The following is a 25,398-nucleotide window of genomic DNA, read 5'->3' as shown; positions in this document are numbered from 1 at the left end:
CCCGGCGGTCAAGGAAGCCAGATTTCTAGGGGTCGTCTTCGATCAGAAGCTGAATTTTCTCAGCCACATTAAACAGCTGAAAATATCTTGCCTAAAAGCCCTGAACATCATCCGAGTTGTGGCACACACGAACTGGGGTGCTGATAAGAGGACTCTCTTGCACCTCTACAGAGCCCTGGTCCGGTCCAAACTGGATTATGGAAGTGTTGTATACGGCTCGGCCAGACCGTCCTACCTGAAACTGTTGGACCCTGTACACCACCAAGGGCTCCGTCTCAGCTTGGGTGCTTTCCGCACCACCCCTGTGCACAGCCTGTATGCAGAGGCGGGGGAACCGCCTCTTTCCAACCGCAGACTGAAGCTGACCCTGAACTATTATTTGAAATTGTTTTCGGAACCTACAAACCCTGCTTACGATGCTGTATTCAACAACCCTTTCTCGATAAGAAATTTACAGACAACCCAAACTGCATACCTCCTCTCGGACTCCGCATTCAGCCGCACTTGGAAAATGCCGATCTGGATGTCGGTGGCATCTCAGATTTCTCTAAGTTCCCTGACAGCCCCCCGTGGACCTTTACAACACCTGAGGTCCGATTTGATCTGGCCTCGTACCGTAAGGACACCACCAGTTCTCTGGCCTACAGAACCTACTTTTCGGAACTGTGCCACAAATTCCCCACCTTTCAAGGCATCTTCACTGACGGTTCCAAGTCAGAGGACGGAGTCGCCGCATCTGCGTTCTGTCCCGCCTTTCCTGACCGGCCCTCAACAGAACACATCCTGTCTGACAGCTCGGTATACACCGCGGAACTGACCGCACTGGTCCTGGGGTTAAAAATGGTTCTCTCTTCCAAACAGAAGAGATTCATGATCTTTTCCGACTCCTTATCAGCCCTGGAGGCGATCGCCTGCAGGAATATCACTCATCCCAAACTGCTGGAATTTTATGAAACTTTTACTCTCGCAACGAAGAAAGGATACGAGGTTGTGTTGGCCTGGGTTCCCGGACATGTTGGCATTCGTGGTAACGAAAGGGCGGACCTGCTGGCCAGGAACGCTGTAAAGAAAGAATTGTCCAGATCCTTGGTACCCTATACAGACATGAAGCGGAAGGTCAATTCTTACGTTAAAGATCTTTGGCAAGAGAAATGGAACACCCAGATAGACAACAAGCTCTTCCAGATCCGTCCGGACCTGGGGAGACCCTCCCTTCGGGGGTGAAGAACAGAAAGGAGGAATCTGTGCTGTGCAGACTGCGTACGGGGCACACTTTTTTTACTCATTCTTACTTGTTGAAGGGGGAGGAGGCCCCTCGATGCGTTCCCTGTGACGAGCCTCTCACCGTGAAACACGTGCTCCTTGACTGTTGGGATCTGCATGACGTTAGACGCAGACATTACACGGCGGTTTCTTTGAAGACTTTGTTTCGTGATGTCCCTCCGTGGGCGCTGATGGACTTCTTAAAAGAAGTGAACCTTTTTAACCAGATTTGAAGGTTTTTAAACTATGGAAGTTTTTTTTAAACTTTGGAGTGGAAAGTTTGAAGTGGTGACTCATTTTAATTGGTTGTTTTTTTAGCCTTGTAGTAGTAATTGACGTGGCGATAGCCTTGAGATGGCCTTAGTGGTCGGCGAGGCTCTAAGCACCATAATTTCATTTCATTTCAACACATTCCTTCACTTATCATTACCATTCCTTGACGTTCCCTCTGTGACTTCTTCAGCTTCTCCTCATGCAGTAGATGCAAACTGATCGTCATCAGAAATATAGACGTCGTCCTTTTATCTCTCATCTATGGTTCATGCACTTCTCTCTCTCTCTCTCTCTCTCACACACACACACACACACACACACACACACACACACAGTGTCTATAACACGTGCCACCATTAGCTGAGCTGTTGTGTATGATCATCCGGAACCAGATACAGGGGGTGGGGGAGGAGAGAGAGAAAGGTGGAGGGCAGGGGGGCGGGGGGGGAGAGGTGTTAATGGACACAGATGGTGTGAATGCATGAATAAATCAGAATCGTGGCTAGAAACACCCCCAACCCCCCGCATCCCCTTTTCTTTCTCTCTCTTTGTCTCCATCTCTTTCTCTCTCTTTGTCTCCATCTCTTTCTCTTTGTCTCCATCTCTTTCTCTCTCTTTGTTTCCATCTCTTTCTCTTTGTCTCCATCTCTTTCTCTCTGTCTCACCGTGTCTCTGTTTCTGTCTCCCTCTGTCTTTCTGTCTCTCTCTCTCTTTCTGTTTCTGTCTCCCTCTGTCTGTCTCTCTTTCTGTATCTGTCTCTCACTGTGTCTGTCTGTCTCACTCCATCCCCCTCCCGCCCCCCAGCAACTCATCGTCCCCCTTTCCTTCGTGTCAACCTTATTTCTCTGCAGCTTCAGTTTCAATTAACTTTATTTCTTCCTACTTTATCTCTTTCTTCCTTTATTCTCTTTTCTTTCTGTGTGTTTGTGTGTGTGGATGTGGATGTGTGTGTGTGTGTGTTGGAATTGCGGGGAGGGGGGGGGGGAATGCGCGCGCGCGTGTGTGTGTGTGTGTGTGTGTGTGTGTGTGTCTTTATATCTGTGTCTGCCGGTGTCTCTGTGTGCGTATGTTTGTGTGGGTGTGCATGAATGCTTGTTGTGAGCGAGTGCGCTAGCGCTTCCATGCAGTGTCTGACTGTTGAATTGTTTGGGTTTTTCTCCAAGAAGATGACGAGGAAGAAAAGAAGAAAACGGTTTGTTCCAAAGACGTAATTCGAGAAATGAATCGAAAGGAAAAAAAAAAAAAATCCAAAGAAGCAAAACAAGCTTGGTGTGAAATAGGTTAATATAACCTGCCAGTATCGCTGTCTGGCATATCCCATTAAATAAACCCTAAGTGTAGTCAGTGAAAATGGAAAATGGAAAAAACAACAAAAAAACACACGACATTCTCCAATCAGTTGCAACTTGGATTTCAGACAGTTATTCTTTCTTTCTTTCTGTTCTTTTCTTTCTTCCCCCCCCCCCTCCTTTTCTTTCATTTTTTTCTGTCTGACTGTATGTCCCTTCTTTTCTTTCTTTCTCTGTTTTTATTGTTTCTTTCTTTCTATATGCTTGTCTGTCTCATTTCTTTCTTTTTTTCTTTCTTTCTTCCCTTCATTCATTCCCTTTTTCTTTTCCTTTTGATTATCCATTCTTTCTTTCTAGTGGTAAAGAAGGCTTGACTGCACTAAGCAACCCATCCATACCAGACTTTGTCAAACGACGAGACGCGCGTTGGTGCTTTTTTTTTTTTTTTTTTTTTTTTCAAATTTTCTCTTTTCATCTAAACTTGATACCCCACAAAAAATCCTTGTGAGTTTAACAAGAAGTAATGATGAATTTCTGTAGGCTAGTGGACAAAGCTACAGTAAGTTATGTCAGATGGTACTGCGTCTGCCTCTTGCTCAAAGTTCCAAACCAGCATGTTCAATATTTTCGCAAATCTTTTGTCTTGTCATAGTTTTTTTTTTTTTTTTTTTTTAAACATCTGAATGAAAAGGTATCCCTGTTACAATTATGGATAATCTGACCATTACTCTAATATCCAAACCAACATGTTATTGTCGCAAATGCTTTGTCATAAGTTTTGTAGGAATGACATGGCGTCCGTAGAAAAAGTCCGTGAAGAACAGCAAAAACATTGTCTAACATAAAAGACGAAGTAGATTCTGCCCTTCTTTGCTGTCCTGGTGTAACTGGGTATACATGACATATGATTTGATCTAAGGCATATTTTCATTAGTGTGATGAAGCAATACGATATTTTCTCAAGGCCGTCTGTGGCATAAATACCACATGGACAAAAGTCCGATCGTTTTAGGGGACGGGGGAGAGTGGGTGTAGGGTGTCAGTCATCCAAAAAGCTCATGTCAAGCGCATTGGATGAATTTGCATAAGGAAGCAAAAGGTCTGAGAGAGATTTGGTTACACTCTTTCCGGATTGGCAAGTATCATTACCTTGGATTTTATGCTGAATGTGCGAAGCATGGTAACTTGTAGTAATAAGTGAGCATATAGGTTTACTTCATTGTTGGTCATTGTCCTATTGTATTGTATTGTATTGCATTGTATTGTATTGTATCATTATATATTGTATTGCGTTCTGTTCTGTTCTGTTCTTTTCATTTACAGCTCCCTAACCATATCGATGTTATTTGATCTGATCCAAAATGCAGCCTGACGTCTTGTTATCTTGTACTGAATGAACAAAATTCAGCAACACGCAAACATAATCAAATAACATTTTGTACAAAACAAACAATGAAAAGGTAAATGTATCAAAAAGATAGATAATGTTTAAACTCCTTTGAAAACGCGTTGGACAAAACCAGTTTCTGAACTGAGAAAACAAGGGACTGACCGCCTCCATTTATTGATGGAAAACAAGCTTCATTGCAAGAAGACAAAAGCCAAAACAGTGAACATCCTGTTTTCTGTCAGAGTTTCTTTTTCTTTGTCCTCCTGAAATTTGCTGTCTTGTTTGTTTTCTTGTCGTTTTCTTTTTCCTTGTTGATCCGTGTGTGTGTGTGTGTGTGTTTTGTTTTTTGTTTTGTAAAACCTTGAACAATCCTCTTATGTTTGTGTGTGAAATCTCCTCTTACATGTCTCATGTTGCTTGCTGGACTCCAAAACTCTTAACACCCAAGGGCGAGACCATGAACATTTCAAATGGCTTCAGCTGTCCATTTGCAACATTGTCAACATGGTAAGTTTTTTGCGATTCAAAATGTGATTTAACAGACTTTAAAAAAATCGTTTTGGGGCAAATCTGTGAGGTAAAAAAGGAAGCAGATTGAATGGCGTGTTCAATATGGTATGTAAGTTTGAGAGAAGCTGAACAGTATAGCTAGATATCTCACTGGTTTGACTGCTTGTGTTTGACGTCAGAGAACGGTTCATGCTTGTTCCTTTACATTTTATTGTGTCATATTGGGTGTTTTCTGCCCCAACGATCAGGTGGCCTTAAGTGAAAATAAACTGAATTGACAGCGAGTTGATGGCCTGATTTGTATTTTTATATCTTTTGGGGAAGCTTGGTTCAATGCAGATTACGAATTATGTCATCAGATGGTTGCTGTTCACCATGTCGACTTTTTAGGCCAAGCCATTTTCCCGAGAGCAGACAAAGCAACAGTGCACGTGACAATCGCTTAAAGCTGACTCGAGGGCATCATAGTGTTGTAATGAACGCGCAGTTCCACTGCTGCAATCACGCGTTGTGCAATTCCCTTGTCCCGTGATAAAGGCTGGTGGCTATAAATCAGTAAGCTGATGATAATGCTGTTTATAATTTGATCACAAAATGAAGGGCTAAACGGAGGCTCACGTTACGAAAAGGGTGACTTTGGTCTAGTATCAAAATTACATTATTTTCATCAAATATATGATGTTTTCAATACCTCAAGGACGGTGGACTATTTTAGTGGTGTGCATGTGTGTGTACACGCGCGCGCGCGCGTGTGTGATTGTAAGCATGTGCGTGTGTGTGATTACGCTTATGAATGAATACAAAATATCGGGATGTACTTCAACGGTCAGTTACAGGATTAGCAGGACTTTTTCCAGGAGAATGAAGTATGCACTGGCTTGAGTTGGAACATTAAAGCTCTTCTCCCAAACAGCCAGATCAACAAGTGTTCGGACCCGCTAGTGCCTTTACCTCTTCATATAAATACACGTGTTAACAGAAAATCATTCACGCACGTTAATTTTCCGTAATCAGTGTCAAGGATAAGTGAATTATAGAAACACAATCATAGCCTGTCTGCACCGTCACCTGGCCATCTTAATGTTAAAATGAAAAGGACGTGTGCGCAAAAGCACCCCCACCCCCAAATACACACACACACACGCGCGCGCGCGCGCGCGCGCGCACACACACACACACACACACACACACACAGCCCACTTAAAAAACAACCCAACAGTATTGTTACTGATTCAAGGCGTTTATCCATGTGCGCCATTTTGAGTTAAATGATCTGCTGGGCAATTGAACAAAATTAATTGCCATGAACCATACTGGCCATATTCACATGTATGTGTGTCTATGTCTTGTCACATGTCTAAAAAGCATGATTCAACGCAGACATCGACATCAGGCTTTTGCTGTTCATCAGGGGCGATTTTCCAAATCATTTCCTCAGAGCAGACAAAGCAATAGCAGTGCACGTGGCAATCGTTTTTAAAGCTGACTCGAGGGGACAGTGATGTGATGAACGTGAAGTTCCACCCTGCAATCATGGTGATGCGCGTTGTGGAATTCCCTAGTCACGTGATAAAGTCTGGTGGCTATAAATCAGTAAGCTGATGATAATGCTGTTTATAATCTGTGGCTATAAATCAGTAAGCTGATGATAATGCTGTTTATAATCTGATCAGGAAATGAAGTGCTATGACAGAGGCTTACGTTACGAAGTGTGCCTTTGGTATACCATCAAAATTGCGTTATTTTCATCAAATAATGTGATGTTTTCATTACTTAAACCTTGGCGTAATATTTTAGAGGTGTGTGCGTGCGTGCGTGTGTGTATGTGAGTGTAAGCATGTGCGTGTGTGTGACTGTGCTCATGAAATGAATACACAATATCGGGATGTACTTGAACGGTCAGTTACAGGATTAGCAGGGTTTTTCCCCACACATGAATGAGGTATGCACAGGCTAATTTTGGAGCATTAAACTTCTTCTCACAAACAGCCAGGTCATTCTGTGTTCAGAGTTGCTGGTGCTATACTCTCTTCATATAAATCCAGGTGTATACATTAATTTCCGTAATCAGTGTCCATGATAAGTGAATAATAGAAACACAATCATATCCTGCATGCACCGCCACCTGAATCCGGAGTATGGCTGTCTAAATGTTAGAATGAAAACGGACATGCGCACAAAAACACCCTACCCTACCACCCATACACGCACAAACACAAAAAAGCCCACTTAAAAAGCCCCCCAAAATAGTATTGGAATTTGCGTGTTACTGATCCAAGGCATTTTTCCTAATGGCCATTTTGAGTTAAATGATCTGCTGGGCAATTATAACAGAATGAATTGCCATGAACCATACTGGCCATATTCACATGTATGTGTGTCTATGTCTTGTCACATGTCTAAAAAGCATCATTCAACGCAGACATCGACATCAGGTTTTTGCTGTTCATCAGGGGCGATTTTCCAGGTCATTTCCTCAGAGCAGACAAAGCAATAGCAGTGCACGTGGCAATCGTTTTTAAAGCTGACTCGAGGGGACAGTGATGTGATGAACGGTTCCACTGCTGCGGTCATGGTGATGCGCATTGTGGGATCTCCTTGTCACGTGATAATATTGAATAGTCTGGTGGCTGTAAATCAGTCATCTGGCCTTTGACAGAGTCGCTTTTTTATAATCTGAATGGAAATGGACTGCCAAACACTGGGTGAGATTTTTGGCTTTGCCCACACAGGTTGGAGGGAAAGGGAAACTGGATACGATTCAATATTAGATTTGTTACAAAAGATTGTGGATTTATTATGGCAAGTTATTTTAAGTGTTGTGTGTGTGTGTGCACGCGCGTACGTGCATGCGTGCGCGCGCGCGCACACACACACACACACACACACATATTCTCATGTGTGAGTGTGTGTTTGCACATGAGTCATTTCCAAACAACACATGAACTGAGTTACAGCCCACGAACACAGAAGAAATCAATCAAGTTTCTGTAACTGAATCTTCCGAGATGACAGGCCTTTTCGAGTTTCGACGAAAGCGTTACATGTATTGATCATGCTAGCAACAACAAGCAAACGTTCCACTGTATTAATCAACCGCTTTTCCAGATACAAAGCATCTGATGCCGCTTCTAACAGCAAACGATCCGATCTTATTCCATGAAACGTATACTTAGCAATGCCAATAGCCGTGATTACACTTATCATGTTTCTATAGAAATCCGTTGCATGTCATTTCATCCACGTCTGCAATGATGACAGAGATTCAGACCTCCAGCTGTGTGCTGTGATGTCAGTAATGAGGTCAGTGTATTGACACAGGACTGTGGCTGTGTCACTGGTGATGACATGCTGTGATGACAGTAACGAGGTCAGTGTATTGACACAGGACTGTGGCTGTGTCACTGGTGATGACATGCTGTGATGTCAGTAACGAGGTCAGTGTATTGACACAGGACTGGCTGTGTCACTGGTGGTCACTGGTGATGACATGCTGTGATGACAGTAATGATGTCAGTGTACTGACACAGGACTGGCTGTGTCACTGGTGATGACATGCTGTGATGACAGTAACGAGGTCAGTGTATTGACACAGGACTGTGGCTGTGTCACTGGTGATGACATGCTGTGATGTCAGTAACGAGGTCAGTGTATTGACACAGGACTGGTTGTGTCACTGGTGATGACATGCTGTGATGACAGTAACGAGGTCAGTGTATTGACACAGGACTGGCTGTGTCACTGGTGATGACATGCTGTGATGACAGTAATGAGGTCAGTGTATTGACACATGACTGGTTGTGTCACTGGTGATGACATGCTGTGATGACAGTAACCAGGTCAGTGTATTGACACAGGACTGGTTGTGTCACTGGTGGTCACTGGTGATGACATGCTGTGATGACAGTAACCAGGTCAGTGTATTGACACAGGACTGGTTGTGTCACTGGTGGTTACTGGTGATGACAGTAACGAGGTCAGTGTATTGACACAGGACTGGCTGTGTCACTGGTGGTCACTGGTGATGACATGCTGTGATGTCAGTAATGAGGTCAGTGTGTTGACACAGGACTGTGGCTGTGTCACTGGTGATGACATGCTGTGATGACAGTAATGAGGTCAGTGTATTGACACAGGACTGGTTGTGTCACTGGTGGTCACTGGTGATGACAGTAACGAGGTCAGTGTATTGACACAGGACTGGTTGTGTCACTGGTGGTCACTGGTGATGACAGTAATGAGGTCAGTGTATTGACACAGGACTGGTTGTGTCACTGGTGGTCACTGGTGATGACAGTAATGAGGTCAGTGTATTGACACAGGACTGGCTGTGTCACTGGTGATGACATGATGTGATGACAGTAACGAGGTCAGTGTATTGACACAGGACTGGTTGTGTCACTGGTGGTCACTGGTGATGACATGCTGTGATGACAGTAACGAGGTCAGTGTATTGACACAAGACTGGTTGTGTCACTGGTGATGACATGCTGTGATGACAGTAACGAGGTCAGTGTATTGACACAGGACTGTGGCTGTGTCACTGGTGGTCACTGGTGATGACATGCTGTGATGACAGTAACCAGGTCACTGTATTGACACAGGACTGGTTGTGTCACTGGTGGTCACTGGTGATGACATGCTGTGATGACAGTAACGAGGTCAGTGTATTGACACAGGACTGGCTGTGTCACTGGTGATGACATGCTGTGATGACAGTAATGAGGTCAGTGTATTGACACAGGACTATGGCTGTCACTGGTGGTCACTGGTGCTTGGAGTGGGCCGATGTTATTATCCTCTTATTGTGGCTGACATAGATAGTGGATGAAAAACAGAAAAGAAGAAGAAACAAAAGGCAAAGCCTTCAAGACTCACTTGTGTTTACCGCTTTTTCCAGTAAAGGAATCATGAGAAGAAAAAAAAGAGCAAAAATCGTTTAAAAGTGCTCTGTATTAAATATGATATATAAAATAAACTTCGGAAAAAGAAAAAAAAAGACATGCGAGCGGAATCGAACCACGCATGTTTAGTCCCGATGCAAGCAGACTAATCCACAAGGCTGTGGTACATCTGACGGCAAATGGCTAAATTTAAATTTTAGAACAATGTTGACCTTTTCTTCTTCGTTCGATGAATAGAAGTGATTGTAGTTGACTTAATAACGCCATTTAAATCGTGTTTTTTGTGTATTTCATTGTATCTCGATTGTTATTTTATTTCGGCGGTAATGGAGACGTTGCCTTCTCCTTCAGGCACATCGCAACATATTGTAGATCTCTAGATTTACACAAACCAGTCTACAACGGGCTGAAAAAACAACAACAACAAAAAACGAGCAATTCAATTTTTCTCGCATGATCATTCCAGTTAATTCAGTGTCCACTTTAGAATGTTTATATGCAGTAAACACGTCGATGGTGTAGTTTGTATCACTGTAAGTGTTCTGTCCAGAATTTATGTTTATTTCCTTTCGATTGTGAACAGTTTGAAACACGAGGTCATGTCGTCTTCGAACACAACCTTCTTGTTGGCCAAACACAGTGGAAAGCGGTTTTTTAGAATTTTCGGATTTCGGAACACATCTCAACGAAATAAACCGTTAATAATTCGGAAATGCGGCTTAATTCGAGAGACTTAAACCTGTTAGAGTTTACCACACACACACACACACACACACACACACACAACCGAACACCAGATTAAAACATACTCACTTTGTTTACACAAGTGAGTCAATAAAACCAAAACAAAAGAACAAAACGAAACAGATAAATGAATAGATATGCAAACCAATCAATCAATAAATGAATGAATGAATGGATAGATAAGTAAATGAAATGAATGATCAGCAGGTGTGCCATTTACAGTCACTGGAAACGTTGATGGTTTTGATTTCTTAAAAACAAACAAAAAACCCCAAAAAAAAACAAACAAAAAAACCCAACAACAACCACAAAACAACTCTATATCGGTTGTTTCTCTTGTTAAATTAATGACTTGCTACACACACACACACACACACACACACACACACACACACATGTATGTATAATTTTCTTTAATTGTACTTCCATTTATTTCAGATATTTGTCGTTGATTCCACCTGCCACCTACTCTGTTCCCCCAACTCACCATTTAACTCTCCCCTTGCTCTCCTGCGTTTTATTTATTTATCTTTAAAATGATGACATTCAAATGAGAAAATTCACACTTTAAATAGATGTCTACAATCATCAATATGTGTGACGCCCGGGACATCAAACAGAATGCCTGCCATCGTATGCATGAAAAATAAATAGCTATGTCATTCGTTATTTTTTAAAAAGAAGAAGAAAAGAACAGAGAGGGAGAAAGAGAGTTTTCGCTGGTGGCAACATAAATGAAACTGACTTTATAAGTTCAGGTTCTAGCGCGTTGTTGGAGACACAGTCCAACGCTAAACTATCCCCACACATCCGGTTTTTTTGTTTGTTTTTTTTTTTCTCTCCAGGAAGAGAAGATCAAAGAGATTTCAACATTCACATGGAATGAAAATGGATTCGTCAGCCAACAAAAGTTTTGCACTCAATGCTCTGTCGGAGTCTCGTTGACTTCACTTCCAGGAAAATAATGTTCCAGCATCAGGCAACTTGATATGGCCGAATTATCTTTCTTCCACCGTTCCCATCCCTGACTTCTCTCACATCTGGTTTTTTGTTGTTGTTGTTGTTGTTTTTTGTTTGGGTTTTTTTTGTGTTGTTTTTTTTTGCGTGGGGGGGGGGGGGGGGGGGGTTGTGCCACAGAATTTGGGTATTTATTTATTTGTTACATTTTCATTTGTCTTAAAAGTTTCAGTGATTATGAATGATGATGGAGATGATAAAAATGCTGCTATGGGGGTCCATTTTATAGGCTTGGGACTTCTTGACAAGGCTGTGCTGTATTTTTTTATTTTTATTTCTTTATTTTTTTTTATCCTGGTGTCATCCAGACTGAGAGATACAGTCACCTGCAGTGTTGGTTGGTCAGGAAATTTGAGCGACGCAAAAACCAAAGGATGGATCTGTCATGAATTGGATGACCCTCGACTGTGTGTGTGGTCCCAGTCTTCCCCAACTGAGCCCATAGCACACTCTAATTATGGATAGGAGTGGGCCACGGGGCCAAACAGCCCTCCTCTTATGAGGATCGAACTCACATTATCCCAGTTGTCACATGGCTGAAAGCTACACCCAGTCACTGATGTGACTGAGAACAGTTATGTCCGATTTCGTTGTACGCAGACCTCTCACGTCAACAGCACACAACAAGCCGGATCAGGTTTTGCACTGACGCTAACAGGCCCTCGGCAAAAGTCTCGCTTCGTCATTCTTGTCCTGTGGCAAAAGTTCATGGTTTCTCGTTCTTCGGGGACATGACATTTCAGACGCCCACCCATCCGCACACCCACACACACTCTCTCTCTCACTGTCATGCTGTCACATGCGCACAACTTGCCCACACATGCAGCAAACTCCTGACATGCACGCAATCTCTCCTTTCATCCGGTGCGGACAGACTCCGCAAGAAAATCAGAATTTTAACTTCCCCCTTCTCCCATCTAACAGGGACTTTTAATTACCAAATAACAAATGCAATCTAATCAAATAAACTCAGACGCAGCACTGGTACCACAGTCAGCGAAAGACGTGAGCAGCTCACACAAAGCTAATTCCAGTCAGTGAACGACGTGAGCTGCACACACAACGCTAATTCCAAAGTCATTGAACGACGTGATCTGCACACACAACGCTAATTCCACAGTCAGTGAACGACGTGAGCTGCACACACAACGCTAATTCCACAGTCAGTGAACGACGTGAGCTGCACACACAACGCTAATTCCATAGTAATTGAACAACGTCAGCTGCACACACAACGCTAATTCCATAGTCAGTGAACGACGTGAGCTGCACACACAACGCTAATTCCACAGTCAGTGAACGACGTGATCCACACACAAGATCGTAAGAAAGTCGCCGGCCGTTCAGCAACAATAAAAACAACAATAAATATCCTAGCACACAACACTGGTTCCATTTTACAGTGAACTACGTGATCCGTGCACAATACTAGTTCCAAAGTAAAGTGAACAACGTGATCCCCACGCAGGATAGTAAGAAAGTTGCTGGCAGTTCAGCAACAATCCCAACTTTCAAGACTAGGCTAGACGCTCATTGGGCCAACTCTCCAAGTATTTATGATCCAGTATGCTATCATTCAGCCATGCATGCTAGTATACTGTATCTAATTGAACGACGAACAGGCCTTCACAGGCCTCAAACTTGCACAAAATACTGTGTTCGATGATCTCCTTGACATGAACATCAATTTAAAAGAAACATTTATTGACTTTGACGAGTGATTTACAGTACTTGCAAAAGAAAACACATATGTATCCCACAAATAAAAGGAGACCAATACTGAAGGGGACTTAAAAAATGCCATGAGATCCAGGCAGTCAAATGCCAGCCCATACACTGCTACCACTACTGCTGCTACTACTCAAACGTCTGATTCCAGTTCAAGTAATGCCACGTAATAATATTTTTGATGACGTCGATGCATTGCGTCATAATGAAATCTACGCCATACACAGCGAAGGAAAACAAAACATACAAACTACAGCCATTTTTACTTATCTTTGCACACACTCAAAATACAAATACCTTTCTATGTTTATATAAAAACAGAACTAATAAACTATTCGTCACACGTTTGTGACACCAGACAAGGCATCATAGGCCACTAAGATTGTTACTGATTTTTTTTTTTTTTTAAACCACTCACCAAACCATTCATGTTGAGAAACTATCATTTCTCCTGGACAAAGTTTTGAGTTAAAAAGAAAATATAAAGGTTCCGACAGCCCTTTACGGCCATCGAAGCAGTGACTTCATGTTCACTGTGTCCAGGGCTCGGCACAGGAAGGCAGTGAATTCATGCTCACTGTGTCCAGGGCTCGGCACAGGAAGGCAGTGAATTCATGCTCACTGTGTCCAGGGCTCGGCACAGGAAGGCAGTGAATTCATGCTCACTGTGTCCAGGGCTCGGCACAGGAAGGCAGTGAATTCATGCTCAGTGTCCAGGGCTCGGCACAGGAAGGCAGTGAATTCATGCTCACTGTGTCCAGGGCTCGGCACAGGAAGGCAGTGAATTCATGCTCACTGTGTCCAGGGCTCGGCACAGGAAGGCAGAGCTCAGTCTTCTTAATTCTGTTTTAACCTTCCCAAGGCAAACTTAAGTACATATGTCCATTCACACTTGGATGGAGTGAGGAAAATCGGAATAGAGTGTCTTTTCCAAGGACACAACACGACAAAACGGGGCCTCGAACGCTGGTGATCATTGACTAGATCAGAAGTCCAATAGCACAACCAATTCAGCCACGGCGCCTGATTTGGTGAGGGTTCGAACCAATTTAGATAGACGCATGAACTTTTAATGTCTCTTTGATAGTCCACTATTTACAGTGTCAGCCTACTTTTCAGCATCAGGCGCGCGCCAGTCTGTCCGGTGGTTTCTCGCTCGGGTTTCGTCTGCGCCGTATCTTGCGCTCATCCAATCAGGAATCTTCATACAGTTCCCGGTTCACCAATCGTTGATAGCCACACAATTACCACACCACTTCTCATCCACAAAGTTTGACAATGCCTAGGTTTGCTTCGGTTACCTCCAGTCTAAAGAGACGCACGCAGTCCTCTTTGAGTTTGACACTCGTCCTTCATTCAAATAGATCTCTTTTTTTGTCTGGGTCGTCTATTTTTTGTCATTTATTTGTTTCGTTTAAGTTTCTTTTCTAAAAAGTTTCCCCCCACATAGCATAGGTTTCAGATATGCAATCGTCTGGCTGCAAGGCAAAAACACTATAAATGGATTTGTCTGACCCTGTGTGTTATCCATTCATTGTATTTTCTATCAGTTTCTCTTCTGCACGAATGTCCATCTGTCTGTACGTGTGTATGTCTGTCCGTCTGCACAATATTTACAGGCTACGTACCCAAGTTCACAGCAGAGAGGACCAGCAAAGAACAGTTTCAGTTTCAGTAGCTCAAGGAGGCGTCACTGCGTTCGGACAAGTCCATATACGCTACACCACATCTGCCAAGCAGATGCCTGACCAGCAGCGTTACCCAACGCGCTTTGTCAGGCCTTGAGAAAAAAGAAGAAGAAAGAAAAAAAGATAAACAAATAACTAATAATAATATAATTAAAAAATGAATAAACAAATAAATAAATAATAATAATGAAAATAAATAAATAGATAAAATTTAAAAAAAAAAGAACAGTGAAGATTTTGTCAAATGTGTCAATGGTCGCCTCTCTCTGTCATTCTCTGACCCTCCCTCTGTCTCTCTCTCCATCTCTCTCTCTTCATCTCTCTGTCTCTTCCTTTAATTTTGTCTCTCCCTCTCTGTCTGTCTGCCTGTCTCTCTCTATCTCTGTGTCTACATTGTCCCCCTTGCCAAAGGCTAGTATTGTCAGTGACAATAAAACAATGATGTCCGTGTTCATGTCTGTCTCTCTGCCTCTCCCTCCTTCCTCTTGCATGTCTATCTCTGGATGTGTGTGTGTTTTCGTTCTTTTCTTTAACGTCTCTCCACAATTGTGATTTTTTTTTTTTCCTGAAAATCCATCCCCTTCCCCGCCCCACCCATCCCTCATGTCATTATGTGTGTGCTTGCAAGTGCGCATGTGTATGTATATGTGTGTGTGTTTGTGAGCGTGTGCGTGTACGTGTATGCTTGCGCACGCTCGCGTGCTTCCATTCTTCCACGATGATCAACACTGATCAATCTGCAATTGTGGCACAACAGCAACAGCTGTCTCACTGGGGGGCCAGAGCCATGTACGACCAGAACTCACGTGACATGCTGCACATGACGGACTACACCGGGAAGCGCCGAGTGCTGAGGTCACAAAGTTCAGGCCCTGCCTCGCCGACCAATCAGGATGGAGAGAAGCCGGCGGTGCGGGACCTGCTGGTGTACTATGCCCGCCATTCCACCATGCACGGCATCCCCTCTATTGTGGGGTCAAGACTGTACAGAGGTCGAAGGTAGGTAGGTCAAGGGCGTTTCTTGATTGGGTTTGGCTCTTTGTTTAGTCTCTTGTTAGCGTGTCTGTTTATCTGCGTGTTTGTTAGTCTGACCACGTTCTCTCCAACAGCCCGTTAATAAAGTTAGACTTTCGAGTCATAAACTCCCTATTCAGCAGGATAGAACTCTAACAAAACCTAGACAAGAAAGAAAGAGCACACTTTGTGATTTGAATGTAATTGGTGATGAATTTCATTTTATATTCAATTGTTCGTTCCCAGTCATTGAAAATTGCAAATCAGTAACAGTAAATAGATATTTCCAACACCATCCAAATGCTCTGAAATTACAAACCACATACACAACGTAAATAAAAACTCATAAAACTTACAACATGTTTCCGTGTTATATTGAAATAATTCTCCAGAGATAATAAATAAAACTAGAAGCTGCTCTTGGATGACCACACTTTACTGCATAATATGTCAACCGTCTTGTATATTTACCACCTGTATGTTTGCTGTATGTATGTATGAGTAGTCAGTCGTTTTCGACTTTGGCCATCACAACAGCAGAGAGGTAATTGCTGTTCCGACTATCTGGGCTAGAATTTGATTATAGTGGAGAGTGGCTTGTCCAGGTTAATCCCCACTGTCGGTCAAGAGTGTTTTAGGACAGTCGGCGTTGGGATGGTTCCCGAAGGCCAACTAACCCCCAAGTCTGCAGCACTAAGAGCCAGTGCAATTTTGCCTCCTAGTTTGAGAGTCAAAGTCCATCACAAAAGAATTAGCTGTAAGTGATTTCCCATTGCATTGGAGAACCCATTGATAATACATAATTAACAAATAGTGAAGAGTGGCAACTCTCTCCATTCACAAGGTACACAACTTCAAGTCAGTGCTGCTTACGCTACCGATTCAGCTAGCACACAGGTAAATAAAAGGTACATTGGATCAAACCCTGACACCCGCTCAAAAAAACGGAAGCGCCGGGCCTGTCCTTACACCGATCATCTGACATGTGCACACAGCAGCAAAGACAGAGAAATGTGCAAAGACAAATAAGCTTTTATTCAAGACTGGCATAGACTCTTTAATCCTGACCAAGCCACACAGAACACATGGATAATACAGCCCTCACTTTGCTGTATGGGTAGCTTGCTGTTTCTTGTGTTGCAGCACACCGATTTCCATATCATGTTACTTGTATGTTTTGTCTTAGCTTAAACGCCCTCACTGGGGCCAAAGCTTGAATAAAAACTATTCAAACTGTTTATCTGCATATTGCCTTCTGGGCACAACGCTTGGCTAAATCATAAATTGACATAAGCTTTCTGCTGGGCTGACAGCAAAGTGAAAGCTGGCTGGACAGTGCTTTCTCCTCTGCATTGGGAAATCATTTACAGCTTAGTCTTTGTGAAGGACTGTGACTCTCAAACTAGGAGGCAAGATTGCACTGGCTCATAGTGCTGCAGCCTTTGGGGCTAGTTGGCCTTTGGGAACCATCCCGACGCCGACTGTCCTAAAACCCTCTTGGCCGAGACAGGGGATGTGCTTGGGCAAGACACTCTCCACGATAAGCATATTCTAGCCCAGACAGTTGGGAAAGCAGATGCATCCTCTACTGTCCTGACGGTCTTAGATGGACTTGACTGACAATCATACATACATGTCGGCTTCTTATCTGAAAACCGTCTTTGTCTGTCTGTCTGTCTCTCATCGCCTCATTGTCTTGTCTGTCTGTCTGTCTCTCCGTCCCCATTCCTCCTTATTCTGACAGGCTAAATGGCGTAAATATCCTCTTCCTGACAAGTCAAATGACTTAATGATCCTCATTCTGACGGGCAAAATGACATAATCCTCCTTAATATGACAGGCTAAATGACGTAATCATCCTCTTCCACACAGGCTAAATAACATAATCACCCTCTTCCTGACAGACTGAATGGCGTAATCCTTCTTTTCCTGACAGACTGAATGGCGTAATCCTTTTCCTGACAGACTGAATGGCGTAATCCTTCTTTTCCTGACAGACTGAATGGCACAATCCTTTTTCTGATAGGCTAGATGACGTTATCCATCTAGGCTAAATGACGTAATCCTGTTCTTACAGGCGAAATCACTGTCGCAGGCCATCTCTTACTGAGAGATAAATAACGTAGTCACTGTCTTGGTATATGACGAATAACATAGTGTCTCTCCTGACAGGATGAATGGCAAATTTCCTCTCTTCCTAATTGGTACATTGCGCAATGGGCTGTCTTCCTAACAGTCTATGTGACGTTGAGGCACTCTTCCTTACAGACTGAATGACGGAGTGGCTCTCTTTTTGACAGATACAGTGACGTAGTGGCCGTCTTCCCAACAGGCTATGACTAATGGATCGTCTTTCTAACATGCTATGACTAATGGATCGTCTTCCTAACAGGCTAAATGAAGTAGTGGGTCTCTTCTTTATCGCCAAAACGATGTAGTGGATCTCTTCCTTGGAGGCTGAATGAATAAGTGGATCTCTACCAAAACAGGCTAAATGACGTTGTTGTTGTCTCGTTCGTCATTTATCAGATGGATTCCCCCGTCTCCTCGACGAAAGCGACAGTACGTCGCAGGTCCTCCAGTCCTCCGTAGAACTTCCGGACCGCTGGGATTGGGTCGCGCAAGGTTTTCTCTCAGAGCGCTTGGTGGAGCGGGCAGCAGATGTTCCGTTGTCTGGCTGCCTGTTCTGCAGGGGCACTGCTCTGTGTCGCCGATACGGAGTTTCGTGCTCAATGACGTTATGGGTCTGTTTCTGACAGCCTAAAAATTTAATGACGTATCGGAGGTCTTCCCAAGAAGCTAAATGGCGTTATGACTCTCTTACTAACGGGCTGGATAAATGACGAAATAACTCTCTTACAAACAGATTAGATGACGTATGGCTCTGTTTCTGACAGACTACATGGCGTAACCCCCAACAAGACAAGCTCAGGGATTGTGTGTGTGTGTGTGTGTGTGTGTTTGTGGTGTGGTGTGGTGTGGTGTGTGTGTGTGTGTTTCACTGTGTGTTTCTCTGTATGTGCGTTTCTCTGTGTGTGTGTGTCTTCCCCGTAAAGTCTGTGACATGTTCGCTGGCTGATGATGTGATGTGTGTCAGGATATTCTGGTGCTGCGTGGTGTGTGTGATGGCCATGCTGCTGGTGACGGTCATCTACTGGCAAATGTCCGACTTCTACCGCTACCCGACCGTCACCAGCGTCAACGTGCAGTACGTGGATGAGGACGACTTCCCTGCCGTCACCATCTGTGACCTCAACATGTTCAACAAGTACGCTCTGTGTTGTGTTGTCTTGTTTGTTGTTTGTGTTTGTGTATATGTTCTATTCCTTTGTTGTTGTTATTCAGTATTGTTGTATTGACAGCTGTGGAGTGTTGGCCTAGAGGAAACGCGTTCGCCTAGGAAGTGAGAGAACCTGAGCGCACTGGTTCGAATCACACCGGAAGTCGCCAGTATTTTCTCCCCCTCCACTAGACCTTGAGTGGTGGTGGTCTGACGCTAGTCATTCGGATGAGATGATAAACTGAGATTCCATGTGCAGCATGCATTCAGCGCTTGTAAAAGAAACCATGGCAACAAAAAAGGTTGTCCCTTGCAAAAATCTATAGAAAAATCCACTTAGGAAAAGCAAATAAAACTGCACGCAGGAAAAAAATACAACAACAAAAAAATGGGTGGCGCTCTCAGTGTAGCAACGCGCTCTGCCTGGGGAAAGCAGCCCGAATTTCACACGGAGGAATCTGTTGTGACAAAAAGAGTAATACAAATACAAATAATATTCTCTCTCCGCAGTCACCATATATAGCCTCAGCACGTTCAGCAAGTACGGTGTGCTTTGTTTGTTTGACTGTGTGTCTTCCATTCCTTTGTTTTTGTATTTGTATTTCTTTTTATCACAACAGATTTCTCCCCAGGGAGAGCGCGTCGCTACACTGAGAGCGCCACCCCCTTTTTTGTATTTTTTCCTGCGTGCAGTTTTATTAGTTTTTCCTATCGAAGTGGGTTTTTCTACAGAATTTTGCCACGAACAACCCTTTTGTTGCCGTAGGTTCTTTTACGTGCGCTAAGTGCATGCTGCACACAGGACCTCGGTTTATCGTCTCATCCGAATGACTAGCGTCAGACCACCACTCAAGGTCTAGTGGAGGGGGAGAAAATATCGGCGGCTGAGCCGTGATTCGAACCAGCGCGCGCTCAGATTCTCTCGCTTCCTAGGCGGACGCGTTACCTCCAGGCCATCACTCCACTTTGTTGTTGTTTTAACACAGATGTGATATAATATTCATTCTGATTTTGATTATCACTGAAAACTAAAAACACAACAACCCTGATACTCGACTTCTCAGGATACCTCACGTCAGAAGTAAGACCTATGGACACAGATCGTTTTCTTTTCAATCGCCAAAGACGTGGAACAAGCTCCCTGATAACCTCCGTCATTCTGATTCCCTCGCATCTTTTAAATCTCGTCTCAAAACTCACCTTTTCCCTCAGCAATAAGTTCAATTGTGGCAGGTCCACAACTACATGCATGTATATGAATGTGTATTGTGTGTGCGTGTGTTTATGTAAGTTTGTGCCTGCCTATGTGTGCGTATGTGTTAGGGTAGCTGTTAGATACACATGTATGTTAAAATGTATGTATGCAGTGTGTGTGTGTGCGTGCGTGCGTGCGTGTGTGTGTGCGCGTGCGTGCGTGTGTGTGTGTGTGTGTGTGTGTGTGGTCACATTTTGGTGTGTGTATGTAACATAGATATAATGTTTTATGTTATCAAAAGCGTTTTTGTAAAGCACCTAGAGCCGATTTCTGGATAGTGTGCTATATAAGTATCCATTATTATTATATTATACACGAAAAGAAAGTATTGTTGTTTGTGTATGTATGTGGGTTGGTGGTTTTGGATGTTTAGCGCTGAGGGGGAATTTGGATGGTATTATGATTGGATAATATTATGTTTGTCCATATTTTTGTGTCCAAAACATCTTTTCTTTTCTTCTTTTTTTTTCCATTGGGCCGACAGATCGTAGTGGGATAATGTATGACCGTCCTCATGGAGTTAGGTCACCTATTTGATTCATTTTTGTCTCTGTCTCTGCCTTTGTATGTCTGTCTGTTTGTCTGTCTGTCTTTCTGTCTATCTCTCTGTGTGTCTGCTTCTCTCTCACCCTCTCTCTCACCCTCTCTCTCAACCTCTCTCTCTACCTCTCTCTCTACCTCTCTCACCCTCTCTCTCTACATCTCTCTCATCCTCTCTCTCACCCTCTCTCTCACCCTCTCTCTCACCCTCTCTCTCTACCTCTCTCTCTACCTCTCACTTTGTCTCAGCATTTTTGATACTGTACCTTTTCTCCCTTTCCTTTATGTGTCTTGTCTTCTCTCTGCCTGCCAGCATTGCCCGTGTTTCCATACACTTTGGTATTCAGTGTGTTTCAATGCCAATCTTGAGCTCTGTAGGATCACACTGACTGTATGCGTCTCTGTCTGTCTCTGACTCTGTCTGTTCGTCTGTGTTTCTCTGCCTGCCTGCCTGCCTGCCTGTCTCTGTCTGTCTCTTTCTCCGTCTTTATATTTTGACATGCAATGTGTTCCAATGCCAGCCTTGAACTCTACAGGATCACACTAACTGTATACATCTCTGTCTGTCTTTCTCTGTCTCTGTCACTCTGGCCGTGTCTCTGTCTGTCTGTCTGTCTCTCTCCCAACAGCAAACAGGGAAAAAAAACAACAGCACCTGAACTGCTTTTGAATTATTTCTGTGTGAAGAAGAAACCCATTTGTTATGCATGACACAGCACAAGTTTCGTCGTCCCCTGCGGACTCTGAGTCACAAGTGTGGGCAACCTGCAACAGCAGTGAGCCGTCCCCTGCCACCCCCCCCTCCCCCCCCCCCCCGGGCCCCCTCCCACCCCCCCCACCCCCGACCCCCCACGCACATGGGATCAAATGACACCAATCACAATCTCATTTTCTTCTTTTCTGGTTTGTTTGTGGGCCGCAACTCCCACGCTCACTCACATGCACGAGTGGGCTATTACGTGTATGACCGTGGTTTTTTTATTTGTTTGTTTGTTTGTTTTTTACCCCCCCCCCCCCGGCCCCCCCCCCCCCCCCCCCCCCCCCACCATGTAGGTAGCCATACTCCGTCTTTCGGGAGTGTGTATGCTGGGTATGTTATTATTTCCATAACCCACCGAAAATCCGACATGGACAACAGGGTCTTTAACGTGCGTATTATTTGATGTTCTGCATGCGGTGATATACAACGACAGGGACGAGGTTTCAGGCACAAAGCAGGACTAGTCTGCACGTATGTTGACCTGGGAGAACGGGAAAGGTCTCCACCCTTGACCTGACCCCACCAGGTGCTCCGGAACCGGGGATCGAACTCAGGGAAACTCGGGGCAGGAATCCAGCGCTTTAACAATTTGACCGCCGCACCCGTCTCACAGTTCGATGACTCCCCAAGCTTTTCCACACATGGACGGCGATTGATCTAAAAACAACAGCAACAACAACAACAACAGTAAGTCTCTTGGGCACGTCCATTCATTCGTCCTCAACCCATGCTACACTCCGATGATGACATGTCTGACCCAATGAGGTCGACTTTGAGGAGAACTCTACAATCACAAGTATGTGAGAGTCAACATTTTACCAGTATGTAAGAGTCTACACTCACCAGTATGTGAGAGTCTACAGTCACCAGTATGTGAGAGTCTACAGTCACCAGTATGTGAGGATCTACAGTCACCAGTATGTGAGAGTCTACAGTCACCAGTATGAAAGTCTACAGTATGTGAGTCTACAGTCACCAGCATGTCAGAGTCTACAATCACTAGCACGTGAGTGTCTACATTCCACCAGTATGTGAGAATCTGCAATCACCAGTTTGCAAGGGACCACAGTCACCAGTATGTCAGAATCTGAGAGTCTGCAATCACCAGTATGTGAGAGTCAACATTCACCAGTATGTGAGTGTCTACATTTCACCAGTATGTGAGAGTCTGCAATCACCAGTTTGCAAGGGACTACAGTCACCAGTATGTCAGAATCTGAGAGTCTACATTCACCGGTTTGTGAGAGTCTACAGTCACCAGTATGTGAGTCTACAGTCACCAGTATGTGAGAGTCTACAGTCACCAGCATGTGAGAGTCTACAGTCACCAGTATGTGAGTCTACAGTCACCAGTATGTGAGAGTCTACAGTCACCAGTATGTAAGAGTCTACAGTCACCAGTATGTAAGAGTCTACAATCACCAGTATGTGAGAGTCTACAGTCACCAGTATGTGAGAGTCTACAGTCACCAGTATGTGAGTCTACAGTCACCAGCATGTGAATCTACAGTCACCAGTATGTGAGAGTCTACAGTCACCAGTATGTGAGAGTCTACAGTCACCAGCATGTAAGAGTCTGAGAATCTACAGTCACCAGTATGTGAGAATCTGAGAGTCTACAGTCACCAGTATGTGAGAGTCTACAGTCACCAGTATGTAAGAGTGTACAGTCACCAGCATGTGAGAATCTACAGTCACCAGTATGTGAGAATCTACAGTCACCAGCATGTGAGAGTCTACAGTCACCAGCATGTAAGAGTCTGAGAATCTACAGTCACCAGTATGTGAGAATCTACAGTCACCAGTATGTAAGAGTCTGAGAGTCTACAGTCACCAGTATGTGAGAGTCTACAGTCACCAGTATGTGAGAGTCTACAGTCACCAGTATGTGAGTCTACAGTATGTGAGTCTACAGTCACCAGTATGTGAGAGTCTACAGTCACCAGTATGTGAGTCTACAGTATGTGAGTCTACAGTCACCAATATGTGAGTCTACAGTCACCAACATGTGAGAGTCTACAGTCACCAGTATGTGAGAGTCTACAGTCACCAGTATGTGAGTCTACAGTCACCAGTATGTGAGAGTCTACAGTCACCAGCATATGAGAGTGTACAGTCACCAGCATGTGAGAGTCTACAGTCACCAGTATGTGAGAGTCTACAGTATGTGAGTCTACAGTCACCAGTATGTGAGTCTACAGTCACCAGTAAGTCTACAGTCACCAGCATGTGAGTCTACAGTATGTGAGTCTACAGTCACCAGTATGTGAGTCTACAGTCACCAGTATGTGAGTCTACAGTCACCAGCATGTCAGAGTCTACATTTCACCAGTATGTGAGAATCTGCAATCACCAGTTTGCAAGGGACTACAGTCACTAGTATGTTAGAATCTGAGAGTCAACATTCACCAGTATGTGAGAGTCAACATTCACAAGTATGTGAGAGTCTGCAATCACCAGTTTGCAAAGGACTACAGTCACCAGTATGTCAGAATCTGAGAGTCTACAGTCACCAGTATGTGAGAGTCTACAGTCACCAGCATGTGAGAGTCTACAGTCACCAGCATGTGAGTCTACAGTCACCAGTATGTGAGAGCCTACAATCACCACCATGTCAGAGTCTACACTCACCAGTATGTGTGACGGGGTATTAAACAAAATCCTTCCTCCTCCGTGAGAAGAAAGTCACGGGTCGAAGGGTTGGGGTGTAGACCTTTCGACGGATTGCTGAGTTGTCACTACAACAAATCTGAACATATAGCATAGCAACTGGAACGAAGAAGAAGAGAAGGAGGAGGACGAAAACGGAGGAATAATCCTCCTGACAGGAAACGAAATATTGTGGTTGTTATTACGAAATTATCGATCTTTGCGGCAAACCATATGCTTGGCGTTCCAAAATTATTGCAAGGGAGGTTGGAATGTCTGTGTATGCGCGTGCAGCACGAAAGAAAATGTCTAAATGTTTGGCGTGATTCGAAAACGTTAAGGGCAGTAGCAATCTAAACTCCCCAAAACCATCACACTGGAGGGATATTTCTGTCTTAAACATATGTTATTTTTGTCACTGTCAGCGACATCTACACATGGGATTAGACAATACACTGTAACCGAGCAAGGAAAAAGACAACTTAACAAGCGCGCACGCGCACACACACAAATAGAAAAACAGAAGCACAGTTATTTTGATAGCATGGTGTGCCCAGCCTGATTGTTGTTTGCGCGCCGTGTGTGTGTGTGTGTGTGTGTGTGTGTGTGTGTGTGTGTGTGTGTGTGTGTGTGTGTGTGTGTGTGTGTGTGTGTGTTCTTTCATTTTGATTGCTTTTATTAATATGAAATATTATGAAATATAGAATCTTAGGAAACAGAAATAGAATCTCAGGGTGAACATAACAACAACAACAACCAAAAAAAAAACAAAAACAAAACAAAACAACACACACAGACACACACACACACACACACACACACACACACACACACACACAAAACAAAACACAGAATGTCCGACACCTCCAGTCCCAATTCGTGCCTGATATATAACCAAACCATAGATTGGATGTCGACCCTATACTGTTTGTGCGCATGCAGAAACTAACCCGTAACTTCTACCTTAAAGGTTAGGAAGGCGGGGGCCAGTCCACTCGATCCGCAGTTTTGAACCTTTCCCAGCCAAAGTCAGGCTGGTACTCATTCACACAAATCGAGAAAGAAAAAAAAAAAAAAATCTGTCAAGTGCTCTT

At 43.9% G+C, this 25,398-nt stretch overlaps 1 protein-coding gene across 1 annotated transcript in view; it reads left to right on the top strand.

Moving 5' to 3' along the window:
- Positions 1-25,398, top strand: part of LOC143290329 (bile acid-sensitive ion channel-like) — a 93,745-nt gene that overhangs the window by 29,550 nt on the left and 38,797 nt on the right. The window contains exons 2-3 of the mRNA XM_076599682.1: positions 15,564-15,805; positions 18,918-19,088. Coding sequence (XP_076455797.1) covers positions 15,594-15,805; positions 18,918-19,088 — 383 coding nt within the window. The 5' untranslated portion in view covers positions 15,564-15,593. The remainder of the gene's footprint in view (positions 1-15,563; positions 15,806-18,917; positions 19,089-25,398) is intronic.

Source organism: Babylonia areolata, chromosome 15 (assembly GCF_041734735.1).
Source record: "Babylonia areolata isolate BAREFJ2019XMU chromosome 15, ASM4173473v1, whole genome shotgun sequence".
In the NCBI taxonomy this organism is placed as follows: domain Eukaryota; kingdom Metazoa; phylum Mollusca; class Gastropoda; order Neogastropoda; family Buccinidae; genus Babylonia; species Babylonia areolata.
Note: the sequence above shows the minus strand (reverse complement) of the source record. Positions and strands in the feature narration are given on the sequence as shown.